We start from the raw sequence: 13,897 nt of genomic DNA on the forward strand, positions 1-13,897 counted from the left end.
CCCACACATATTGGTGGATGCTCATGCGAGCGCCATTATTTTGCACTTATCATGGTGATGAACATGCTATAGTCTAGGCTATGGTGGCCTTATCTTGTGATATTCCAAAGTATTCAAGTAGAAACGTGAAGCATGTCAAAGGGTAAGACCTTGATCAAATTGCCTCAATCAGAACCCTCTCACTATTAGAGAGCTTATGCTCCTTTTGAGCATTGGGGCATTAATTTTGTGGGCCATATTGGCTCAGCATATTAGGTTAAAGGTACACATTGATAGCCAAATATTATGCCACCAAATGGGTACAGGTCAAGGCAATGATGGATAACATGGTTGACAATGTGGCCAACTTCCTTAATCTCATTAGTGTTCATGAGTTATAGCTACCCTCTAGAGAATATGAGTGATCGAGGTACACATTGCATCAATGATGTCATTTCAACTCTCCTCAAGAGGTACAAAATGTTTCATCACTAGTCTTATGCTTATTATCATAGGGCTAATGGATCTAGAGTGCACAAATAAAGTGTCACAGGAGATTAATTTTGAAGATCTACTATGAAACATCCCAAATTTGGCATGAGTCGTGGGCCTATGGAATGGATTATAGAGCCACAATTGGCACTCCCCATTCCAATTGGCATATAGACAAGAGGCAATCATGCCTTTTGAGTATAACTTGGGTAGCCATGAAGGGAATACTTCCATGAGTCCTAGAGGCCCTAGCTCAACTTGATGAAGAGAGGCAATTAGCACAACAAGTAATGCAAATTGAGGCTAGAAGGTGAAAGGCTTGGCACAACCATCGCTTGAAGAAATTCAAGTTGAACCCAAAGGAGAATGTGTACTTATGTATGAAGCAAATTTTTTCAAAAAAAAGGAAAAATCATATATGCCTAGAATGGACCATTCAAGGTGATTGTCATCCTCTCTCAAGGGTTTGTGTTACTAAGCACCCTAGATGCTGAATCTAGTGGCCTCATTAATAGACCAAAATAAAAAATATCAAAGGTGTCAGCGGTTATGGGCAATGCTATGGATAAGCCCACTCCTCCCCCTCCCCTATCCGATCCAACTTTGTCCGCTTTGGCTAGACCCCCTGACCTTGCTCTCACTCATCCTCGGGAACTTTCTTTCCATCCCCCCTCTTCCCTTTTAACCATCACTGCCTTGGCTTCCTCCCCTCTCTCACCTATAAATTGTCTCTTCCCTCGGACAAGGCCTAGCCCTCAATTTCTAACAAATCTTGGCTACCCTTCCCTCACCTACCCTCAGAGCGAGCCTCCCTCATAGTCCCTTCACTTGATACCCATTGTGCCCTTGCAAACACCTATGTCCCTCACTAGCTACCCTCACTATCGATGCAAATCTCCCCCAATCACTCATTAGCACAAATGTTACACCTTGTACCCTTTCCCTTCACCTCCCCCATTCCTTCCCACCCTCTTTTTGCATTCCCTCTTACCCCTTCATCCTAGATCCCTTCTCAATTGCCCTCTCCTTTCACCCTCTACCCCCGCCATCTGAGTCTCCCCTAGCTTCCCACCACCATCCCCTACTCCCCACTTGAGTCTCCCCCCACTTCTCCTCGACCAACCCTGCATCTTCCCCTTCTCTTAATCCAAGTCCCCCTTGCCTCCTCCCCTCTCCCTTATTCTCCCAACCTTGCATCTTGTGGTACTCAAACCCCATCTTGTGACCCTCACACCCTATTCCCATTTGCCTTCCACCCTTACTCCCCAAATCCCCTAGATCCCCTTGTTGTGTCCCAGTGTCTACCCTTGCATCCCAATCCCCAATCCTTGTGTCCCACCTCACCCATCACATCACCCCTTGCATCCCATACCCCTAGCCCCCATGCACCTCCAACTCGCCCATTACCCAACCCTCATGTGTGCCTTAATCCCCTGTCTGAATCCCTTGCATTCCCCCTTCATTTCCTTAGACCCTGCATCTCTCTCGTGTACCCAACCTCGTTGTGCCCCCAAACCTCCCATCTTTCTTGTTGTATCCAAGCCTGTTGCATACCCATCGTCCTCCCACTTCCCCCTTGCATACCCCTTGGCATCCCCCTTGCATACTGAACCTCTTGAATCATCCCTCGTGTCCCTCTCTATTTACCCTCCCCCCCTTTCCCTCTGCATACCCACTCCCTTTGTCCCTAACCCTTGCATGCCCCCCCTTGTTTCCCCTACATACTTGAACTCGGGTCCCTTGCCTCCCCCTTGTGTACCCTATCGCGTCCCCCTTGCATACCACCAAACCTCTAGCACCCTCCCATTCCCACCATGTGCCCCATATGTAAACCCCACATCCCCCCTACATACCCAATACGTTCATCCCTTTTCCTCATATTTCCTCTAATGTCCCCCTGTGTACCCAACTCCCCCACATCTCCAACTTCCATGTCCCCTTGCATCCCCCTCATCCCCAATTGACTTATCCCCCCTTACAACCTAGCCCCCCAACCTTGGTGTCCCATCTCACACTACTATGTCCCCCCATGTGTCCCAGCCCCTTGTCCCTATAATATCTGCATCCCCCCATGTCCACCCTTGTGTACCCTACCCCCTCCCGTGCATCTCTAGCCCTTCCTATGTCTCCAGCCAACCCCCTGTGGCCCTAACCCTCCGCCTCTCTATTACCCCTCTCCCCTCAATTTGTTGCCCACCCATTCCCTTGTGAACAACCTCCCTCTACTACATGCACCTTGCTCCATCTGTCCTCAGTCACACTCTGCACACCACTAACTCTCCTTTTAGAGAGCTGCCTCCATTTTCTACCCTTCCATCATCCTCTTCCTCTCCAAACTTTTCCATCGCATCCTTATCTCCTCTCTCTTCTCTGCCATTTCCACATCTTCACACCCTATTGCCACATGCTTATCTATGACACCAATGGAAGGTGGACGTCACCTTCAAATCATGGACACAACCGTTTTGTACCTACTATCTACTTCTTCCACCAACCTTTGTTTGGCATCACTTCCCATGTCTTCTCCCCGCTTACCCCCTCCTTGCCCCCTTTACTATTGCACCTATCACTAGACATGTGATGCCCCTCTTTCCCACAACTCCATCCAGCAACCCACTCCCCTAATCCTCCACTTGTATAACTCATGCAGGCCTTCCCTTCCTTCTCACCCATAACTCAATAGGTGGAAGTGGACCTCTCAAATTCTTATAACCATTACCTGAACTATCACATTCATACCTAGAATGAGATTATTAAAGATGCACTAAAGAGGAAATATGTGCAAAGGGGCACTGTGCCCAACCTTTTGCATAGTCTATCAATAATGATCAAGAATGAGATGATTAAAAATGCACTATGGTGCATCTGGCCAAACTTTTGTTGGTGACCATCAAGAAGGAAAGGCAAGGGAAACATGGGTATGGATGCAACACTCCATCGCCCCCCCTCCTCGCAATATGTGTTATATCAAGAGCTCAACAACATAGACCTTTAACCATCTCGCTCATGATATCTCAAACACAAGGGTTGACTCTTGCCTTAGAGCATTGTCATAGTACTAAGTAGTTAGCTTCATAGGAAAGGCCTTAGATCATATCATCTAGGATGCACTTGCCATGTAGCACTATTTGGAGGCATAGAGAGGCTATGGGGGTTGTGGGCATCAAGTCCCTTTGTGAGTAGCTCTATACCTAGGTCCATTGATTTGAGCCTTACTATCACCAAAAGTCCATCACCACCACCTCTACCATTGATTTGGCTATGTTGGTTGCATGCAATGCATAGTCTCACGGAACATGGTTGCATGCATGCATGCATTGTGGATGTCTAAGAATGTTGTTTATAATTTTTACTCATATGACATACTATCATCACGAGAACTTATTCTCTCTCTTTTACATCTCTTTGGCTCTTGTGACCTCCAAATAGTGGACAAAAAGATTGCATGAATTACTGCTGTTAGTCAAACTTTTCTAGATCAAGGAGAGACACAGAGAGAGATTGGGATATATATTTTGTTTAGATTGACTAAAAGGTTTAACCTTTTATTTTGCTGTTAGTACTTTTTCAATGGGATGCATGGAAGAGAGTGTGGAGAGTTGAGATTATCTTAAGACTTGCCTTATACCCATTTTTCTCATTCCCTCCTTGTTGTTCCTCATATTGCTCTCTCTCTCTCTCTCTCTCTCTCACACACACACACACACACACACACACACACACACACACACACACGCTTACACTTTTTTTTAAAAAATTAGTTGACTTAATTTACTCATTTAAATGCAGCTGTAGTCTAATGGTACATTTCCTTTAAAACTGAGTTAATGCATTATTTATTAGTCCTACTTTCCTTTGTGAAATCATTATACTTTTATACGGTAGAATTTGGAGGGATGTTCTTGTTCCTAGGTAAAGCAATAACAAGCCAAGCGAAATAGGCATTAACATTCTACCCAAATTTTGACTTCTAACTATTGGTTTCTTGTGCAAAAACATTGGATCCACCTTCTTGTGAATTTGGAGTACGCAACTACTTATAAAAACACTTTTCACCCTTATCATACTTATCCATTCTACCGTACAGAAATCTCTTAGCATTCTATTAGGTGGGGAGTAAGTTCCACATGGTGGGCTTACTCCCCGCCATGTGTTCTTACCCTCTGGGTTGGGGGTGGGACACACACACACACACACACACACACACACACACACACACACACACACACACACACACATTTTTTTCAAAATTAATTTCTTCTAGACTTAATTTACTCCTTTAAATGCAACTTTAGTCTATTGGTACATTTCCTTTAAAACTGAGTTAATGCATTATTTATTAGTGCTTTTCTTGGTGAATCATTATACTTTTATACGCTAGAATCTGGAGAGATGTTCTTGTTCCTAAGTTAAGCGATAACAAGCTAGGGCAAACAAGTATTACTTGTCTACCCAAATTAAGCTATACTGTTCTAACATATGGTTTATTTGGATGGTGGTAGGTAAGTGGACCCTGACCTTACAACCTGGACTACTTGATGGATTTGACACTTATTTACTCATTTTTTGTAACCCAAACAAGGTTTGGTTGTAATAATACATTTGAAATTAAACTTAATTTGATTTATTAAAGTATTTATCCTCCAATGCACATGCACACGCATGCACGGACCTCTATGCATATGTTTTGGTACATGCTCATGTGCTCGCACACACATGTATGCATACACTTATATCTATATGCATACGTATATAAACATATGTGTGCATGCACACATGTCATGCGGTTTCTCGGTCGATTGGGGAGCCCATTCAAGTGATAGCTTTCAACCTTCACATTCTAGATGGCCAACATGAAATGAAATTTTGTATCATTCTATGCTAATGAAATTTCCAACAAGGGCTTGGTTTTTCCTAACTGTTTCCTCTAGTTTGGCCCATGTATGTGCATGCATATATGCATACTCTTATACTATGTGTGTGTGTGTGTATGTGCGTGCATGCATGCATGTACACACACACACACACACACACACACACACACACACACAGAGATGTATGTATGTATAGATATTTGTGAAGTATGTATGTGTGTGTATGTGTGTGTGTGTGTGTGTGTGTGTATATCTCCATAATTATGTCTATATATGTCTATAAATACATATTTATATGTATATGTACATATCTATAAAAGCACTTTTATAAATATGTCTATCTATACATATTGAATTATTTTATGCTTTCCTCTCTTCCTATCCTATTGGTATGGTATCGCGTGAATGTTAAGAGATTAAATAGTATTATAGGTTTGTGTTTTTTAAGATTAATAGAATAACTAAATCGATACATTATGGACATTCTCGTAACTATCATGATGGAATGATAAAAATGTTGCTTCGTCCATACATTTCAATTTGAATATTTTTCAAAGTTTGTATGTTGAATGTGTAACTTGGTAATTAAAAGTCTTGAAGATAGTTTTTACAGTATCGTAGCAATGATGCTTAATGGATGGTCTTCACATGTTGTATTACGCTTGGTGACTCATAAAGTTAAACATATAATCAAGGTCAGTTGCAACTTAAGTAAGAGGGATGCTATGGAAATCATTTTCCATAAACTTGTTGACTCATAAAGCTAAAAACACAATCAAGGTCAAGTAAAAGGGATGTTATGGACATTTTTAACCATTATTATTTACTTATGATATTGATATTAATAATTATACTCTTGCTCATATGGGGTCCATAGTCTATGGAAAGATAGTCCATAGAGGATGCATTTTGTGAGGTTTAGTTAGGAACACGTGATTAAATTTACTCAATATGTGGGTGATTTCTACTTAATAGTAATGATGCTAGTGTGATTATTGTTATTGTGTAACTGTGTGTATAGCCAAATCTATGTTTTATTGGGCCAACTTGCTTAATATCGTGGGTGATTTCTTTAAAAATAAAATAAAACCGTGGGTCATTACTAATGATGCTAGTTTGATTTATGTTATTATGTGATTGCATGTATAATCTAATTGTTTTACTTTGTCAAGTGATTTCGATTAATACTGATGGCGTTGGATGTTTGTGTCAGTATGTTTGATCTTTGTATGTCAACAATAATTGTATGAGATTAATTGATGTTTGTATATTAAAAGTACTTGTATGGGTAATTGTTAGTAACGTGGTCGGCAGTTTGAAAGATGACGTGTTGTATAATGAGGAAGAGAAAGATTAACTGATGTTTGTTTATCAAAAGTAATTGTATGGGTAATTGTTACTAACGTGGTTGGCAATTTGAAAGATGATGTGTTGCATAGTAAGGAAGAGAAAGATGATGAAATTTTAGTGCTTAAAGTGCCAATCAAGTGGTTGAATGGTCAGGATAGGAAATCAAGCCATGGGTGCATTTTATTTTGAACTTAGGAAAGGAAATCAAGCCATGGATGGAATTTTATTTTGATTAAGCTTGGACAAATATTGTAAAAGCCTTCATCTGCTGCTGCAGGAAAAATTGCACGTTGCAAACTCATTTCTTATTCTCAAGAAGCCTTTACCTAATGGCTATCCTAATTCCAAAAATCTATATCTTTCAACTGACTCACCCAATTTGCGGCCAATTTTTTTAAACAAGTTTGTAATTTCAAGCTCTAATTGATTCAACATTCTCCAGACGCATTAAATCCAGAGAGATTGAGAAATTTGTAGCCATCAGAATATTTTATATCTAGGAGGGTATGGTGTGAGGGGTTTTGATAGAGGAGAGGGCGCATCTTTCAATCCTTCCGAGCAGGTGCTGAAGAGTTTTTAATGAGGCATTTTAGTTTGAGGGCTGGTGACTTCATGTGTCGTGCAGTTCAACTTGCCAACCAAGGAAATCACATTAGGGTGATCTTGCATTTTGCTCGGTGGCAACCTTCATAGTGACAGTGCTATTTCCATTCTTCGGAACTGCTTTCAACACGAAGTTCCTCTCTCCTTCCGCCAAGAACTAGTTCTGTGCAAAATTCTTTGTACATATGTAAATCTTTTGGGCAGCCTCTTGATCTAAAAAGGCTTGTGACAAAGGGAACACGAGGGCAACATTTGCTATCCAAGAGAGTGCGACTCCTCATTCAACACCCTATATCCTTTTTTGGATGCCGATCGAGGTTGCCGGAGTGTGTTAGATGTGCATTAGACCTTAGCTTGCTAGGAGCAACGGGTGATCTGGTGTAGGGAATATGAAGAGAGGGGAAGGGGAGGGCGAAGGATCGAGGGGAGGATTGAGAATGGAGAGTTGTGATAGAGGAGAGTGGAAGGGGAAGGGCATGTTTTTATAAGTGTGTAGGGGGGTGCAGAAAAATCTAGAAGGGGCACATGGCAAAACCTCCCTTCCCTTCCCCCCCCTTCCTCCCATCTTTCATACTCTAATAGTAATTTTCCCACCTATAGCCTTAAAGTAATTTGAGTTTGTAGAGATGCGTTGAATTAGACAATTTGCATTTGTGTATATTGCATGACATTATGGAGCCACAACTTTGGAGACTTTGTTTCTCTGCAAAATGATTCATACTTTGATTTTTAAGATCTTTGTCTTTTTCTTTGGAAGTGATAATTTTTAAGGGAATTAAAATTCCAAAGGTTTGCGCGTAGGCGTGCAAGGAATCAACGGGAACGGTCAAAATCTATGACTTGCAAGGGAGACGAGTTTGACGCGTGTGTGTGTGTTTGAAGTGTACAAGTCAAAGATTTTGACCGTTCCGGTTGATGCCTTGCTCTCACGCCCGAGACGTTCACATGGCATCCCTGAACGTTTTTGGTCCAAGTTCATACGCCCTGCAGCCTCTTTGTTACTCTCAGTCCAGGATAACAAAGTGTTTGACGGGTCCACGTTCATACGGCTGTCTGCGCCTCACGCTTCCCACCATCGTCCACCCAACTCCCACTACTCCTACTCCTACTTACTCCTACTACTACCGCTACAACTACTACTCCTACTCCTCTTCCTGTGGCACTGCTGCCTTTGTTCCTTGCTCAGCTTCCATTCGACCACTAGCCTCCCGTGCCGCAGCATGTCTTGTGCTGCCCCTTTGAATGCGTCTCCTCCCCCCTTCTCCCACCGCTTTCGCTCCCCCTCTGCTCCCCCTGGAACCTCCTCATCCACCCTGGCTCCTCTTCTCTCTCATCTCCTGCCTCGTTCTCCGTTTCCCACGTCTCCTGATCACACTCCCCCTCATGCAGCAGTTAGGCGTCTTTGCTCTTGCAACTCTTGCACCTTTTGCCTCTGCACATTAGCCACGTCTACGCCGGTATCTACACAGACTCGAATTAATGATGCTGAACACCTGGGGATGTGCACCCCGCCCCCGCCCAAAGCCGTTTCTCCTATGAAGGCCTCCTGGAAAGGAGCTAATAACGTGATCGCTACTGTCACCGGGCCACTCTCACGTTCCAACTCTGCCAGGTCTTCATCGGTTGTAAGAACTGTTAATCAATTCAGTGCACTGCCTCCCAAGAGCTGGGTGGACCCTCCTGTAATTGGGTGTTTGAAGGAGCTGAATGTGGAGAAGATTGAAAGCATCAAATGCCACAAGGACAGGCAAGATGACGTCCACGAAGATGAGAACCCGATTTCTACATTCAAGGCCCCTTCCCCTCTTTTGAAGAGGAAGCGGCCTCCCAAGTTGGACATACCAGACTCTCCGAATGTACCTACACCTGGCAATATTCAAGAGCAGATTAAAGAGGTCAATATAGGAGGATCACACTACGGAGTGTCCTGTAAGAAAGGAAGAAAGGAGGTGATGGAGGATGCTCACAGCGTCATCACGAACTTTCAAGGGCACTCAAAGCAGGTTCCTTTCCTTTTCTTTTTTTTTTCTCCTTCCGAAAGGATGCTGCGTTGCTTTCAGTGAAACAGGTTGAATTGGAAGGTGATCGATCGTGTACTGCATGCAGGCTTTTTTTGGAATTTTCGATGGACATGGAGGCTGCAGTGCAGTGAAATTTGTGGCTGAAAATCTTCCTCAAGAGATAGCCAAGACCATTGAAGGGGAAGATTGCATAGAAGCAGCCGTGACCGCAGCATTTCTTGCCACAGATGCTAATTTTTTAAGAAAGGTATGGCTTGTTTCTTTGGTAGTGTTCTTAACGCTTGGACATATTCTAGTCTTCTATTGTATATCTATTCCTTATAAGGTTTGCAAGTATGGGAAACCTGACATCTTTTTTTAAATAAATGGCAGAACCTGGACAGTGGTGCAAGCTGTGCAACTGCCCTTGTGAGGGATGGGTATCTGGTGGTTGCAAACGTAGGTGACTGCAGGATAATAATGAGCAGGGGTGGTAAAGCTGAAGCTCTTACTCATGATCATAAGGCAGGAAGGGAAGATGAAAGACAAAGGATTGAGAGCCTCGTAAGTGCTTCTCTCTAATGAAAATCACCCGAACCTTTGGTTTATCAATTTGTCTGTGTAAATATCGTCTAAACATCAGGCGTCACTGACTCTTGAAAGCTTGTTCAGGGTGGCTACGTAGATTGTTTCAATGGAGTTTGGAGAGTACAAGGAGTAATAGCTGTTTCAAGGGGCTTTGGTGATAGGCATTTGAAGGATTTCATTGTGGCTAAGCCAGAGGTAAAGAAGCTTTTAATCACGTCAGATTGCGAGTTCTTGATCTTGGCATCAGACGGGTTGTGGGATAAGGTAATTTGAGTCCCTCTCTTAATTTTTGTACGAGAGCTGTAGTTCTCATTCGGTTAGTTGATCTAACAGTGTGTGCATTATCATCTCAGGTAGGCAATCAGGAAGCTGTAGACTGCGCTAAATCAGTACTTGAGGATGGATTTATTGACACCCTTGATGAAGTTAGTAAGGTAGAAGGTGGCTGTATAGGGAGTGAGGCCAAGCTCCCACCGCAGAGGATTCTAGATGCATGCAAGAAGCTAGTTGAAATGGCAGCAAGCAGAGGTAGTGTGGATGATATCAGTGTGGTAATAGCACGTCTTGAGCACCTTCGTTAATGGATGTTTCACAGAATAGAAAGCTCTGGTTCCACAAATGACAATACAAGAGGGTTTTGGGGCAATTGCTCCTCTGTTTGAAGCAACAGCGGAGAGAAGGGTGGCTGCAAAGAAAACTGGTGTTTCTTTACAGCATCTCTGCCAAGATGAATTTATCACACCCTTGAATGAAAGGGGATTATGGAAAAGCGCTGTTCTGCATTCAAGTAGTTACTTGGGATGGCAACAAAGCAGCGGTGGTGTGCATGATGTTAATGTGGTGATAGCATGCCATGAGGACTTTTTCTAAGGGCTGATTTTTGCTAGGGTGAAACTGCAAGCTCTACCACTCAAATTTCTTTACAGCATTTCTCTGCCAAGATGAATTTATTGCCTACCCCTCTGTTTGCCACGAATGATGAAAGAAAGGGTTTTTGAAAAAGTGCTGATGTGGTGACAGCATGCCAGGAGCAGCTTCTTCAAGATCTGATTTTTCTCAAGGTCATGACCCGTGGACTTATGACAAGGACATTATTAGTGGAAAGTAGCAGACTGTCACATGTAAAAACCAGGAAGGGATCAATAGCGTACTCAACCACATGTATGAGCATGTTCAACCGGTGATCCCTTGTAGGTATGACTGAGTGAAAATAGCCACATCAAGGTCATGGAGAGGGACACCATATAAATGTATGACCATGTGTTTGGCCCATGTGTATGGGTCTGTGATAAGTGAAGATGGCTATGTAGGAGTATAATCCTTTATTTAGAACTGTGAATTATGGGAGCATAAATCGAATTCTCTTCATTTTTGATGATGAAAACCCATTTTTGTCGTCGGTATTGTATTCATGTTTTGTTAGCAAAGACAAGCACTTCCTACTCTTGGAGGACATTGTGTGGCAACGAAATTTTGCAATCGTAAGCCTACTAGACCAGGCTGCTTTTGGGGGCAATGCATTTGTGAGGATTCTTGGTGGATTTGATGATGTAAGGAAAGGACAAGCACATGATGATATGCGGCGCTTGATAGGTATGCATGACTTCATACAAATGTGTAGAGCATGTCCATAGCATTTGAAGACTTTGATGCTCCCTGGTAAACACATAACCACCCATACCCCTTGATCATCAGACACCCCCACCAAGTATCTTATATTCCAAAAGTTCTCCCACATCTATCCAAAAGTTGTTGGCAGTCCCCTCTCGGGGCTATATTGAAGTCAACCACATTGAGTATTAGTAGTCTCTTTTCAAGCAATAAAATTTACCATCTTGTTGAACTTTTTTGACCTCTTCCTTTGCTCCTTAGTACTCCATAAATGTACTAATTTGGAAAGTTGTAGGGTCAAACGTGTTTGCACCGTATGTTGCTGGAGGGGGCCTTGCTTTGGAACCTTTGAAAGAAACCATAGCTTAATGGAAGCATAGGGCAAGCATTGTTTGTAGGCATAGATAGGTTGAAAGGAGTTGACACACGTGACAAATTATGTCTACCATTGCATGGTGACCACTCGGATGATGACCTCTACGTGGCCACTTACAAAAATAGGCAAGGCGGTGTGGAGCTTCTCTTTAGGCTTTGCACTTATGCAAAGATGATATATGGTGCTCAGATGAGAGTCCTCTAGTGGGCACGATTTTCTTCCTTTTTAGTGTGAGCAGCTCATAGTCTAGGGTCCTTAGTCTGTTGATGTAGTCTTTTATAACGTGTGAAAAGGCGAGTAGGCAAGAGTAGGAGGTCTATTGTCTGAATCACATTTTGTCCTTACATAATCTAGAGTCAATTTGGATCTTCTATAGTGTCGTGACTATTCTCTACCGTTTGGATTCATGTTTGAGTGAGTTTTGGATATCTGGGTTGTTGCAATTGATATCACATGTATGAGAGAATTTCTTTAATTCATGCTCAGATTGTTGTAAGGGTGTCAAATTTCAATATTTGGTATCAGAGCCAGGTTGTGAGAACTTTGCATGAGAATTGCATGAGAGTCCAAGTGATTGTAAAATTAGAGGTGATTGTGAGGATTTGTGAGTACTTGCTAGGTTTGCCACCACAATATCTCTTCTCGTCAAAGTCTGAGGGAGTTCAAGTATTGCATAAGTAAGAGGTGTTATTTGAAGGTTTTTAAGGTTGTCCATCGAGGAAATCCGTGTCGACACTTTATGGCGTGAAGGCTATGTTGAAGCAAGATGACCTACAGATGGGACAAACAAAAAACATGGGGACCTTCCTTAGCCGGATGTAGGCCTTATTGAAGCAATTTTAGGTGCCCAGTTCTAGAGTTGAAGAAGAAGATAAAAAAGCTATCTTATTGACGAGTCTTACCCCTAGCTATACTGAAACAGTAAGAATCTTATGCGTGGATGATGATATGAACTTTCTTAATTCTATATCTTTTGTTACTTAGTGAATAAAAGAGAGATGAATCTCTTCAACAGTGAGGTGAACCTACCTATGTTGCTATGGAAAAGAATAGCACGAGAAAGAGCAAGCATGGCAATTGATATTGCAGCAAGCTAGGTCATGTAAAAGAGCATTGCTAGAAATGATAGAAAGCTTAGAAGGTGGAAAGATTGAAGGGTTTGCGAGGCATTGCTACGGGATGAACATACTAATTCACTACATCATTGGATCATGACTAGGCCTTTTAGATTTTGTCTTGAATTGTAGATACAATCCTTATGGTGGTTATTGTTGTTGCACTTGTCTCGAGTTGTCTAGTCTTTCCTTTTATTTACAATAAATTTAGTAGATAGTCTCTCATTTCGTTTTTCTCTCCCATTCGGCTTCAAGGGAGGAATGTTGGAGAGAATCGGTAGGGGCCTTGAATTTATTTAAGGTGTGACGTAGAATGCTTTGCAACTTTCAAGGAAACCATAGCTTATGGTGATGACAGTGTAATGGAAGCATAGGACAGGCATTGTTTGCAAGAGTGGATAGGTTGAAAGGAGCTGGCACACGTGACAAATTTGACCGACCATTGCAAGGTGACAACTCTGTTGATGACCTCTATGTGACCTACAAAAATGTAGGCAAGATAGTGTGGAGCTTATTTTTAGGCGTCATACCTATGTAGAGATGATATATGGTGCTTAGATGAGAGTCGCCTAGTCGGCACAGTTCCTTCCTTTGTAGTGTGAGAAACTACTTGTAGCCTAGGGTCCGTAGTCAGTTGATGTAGTCTTTGTAACCTGTGGAAAGGTTGGTAGGCATGAGCAAGGAGGTCCATTGTCCAAGTCATTTTTCTCCTTGCGTAATCTAGAGTCATTTTGGATCTTCGATAGCGCCGCCGCTATTCTCTACCGTTTGAATTCATGTTTGAGTGAGTTGTGGATATCTAGGTTGTTCCACTTGATATTGTATGTGCAAGAGAATAGCTTCAATTCATGCTCGGATTGTTTTAAAGGAGTAGAAAATCTCAATTTTCAATATACATGAGCTATCTTT

At 42.4% G+C, this 13,897-nt stretch overlaps 1 protein-coding gene across 1 annotated transcript; it reads left to right on the forward strand.

The window, feature by feature from the left end:
* The first annotated feature begins 8,357 nt into the window (after positions 1-8,357).
* On the forward strand, positions 8,358-11,240 carry LOC147886080 (putative protein phosphatase 2C 2). The gene is made up of 5 exons (XM_087395879.1): positions 8,358-9,301; positions 9,405-9,566; positions 9,692-9,862; positions 9,971-10,150; positions 10,240-11,240. Exons 1-5 carry the CDS (start codon positions 8,519-8,521, stop codon positions 10,465-10,467), a joined length of 1,524 nt encoding a protein of 507 aa, XP_087252005.1. The 5' UTR covers positions 8,358-8,518; the 3' UTR covers positions 10,468-11,240.
* The last annotated feature ends 2,657 nt before the right edge of the window (positions 11,241-13,897 follow it).

This window comes from Dipteris shenzhenensis, chromosome 24, assembly GCF_047967505.1.
Source record: "Dipteris shenzhenensis isolate YYH24624 ecotype China chromosome 24, Dip_SZ_1.0, whole genome shotgun sequence".
NCBI lineage: Eukaryota > Viridiplantae > Streptophyta > Polypodiopsida > Gleicheniales > Dipteridaceae > Dipteris > Dipteris shenzhenensis.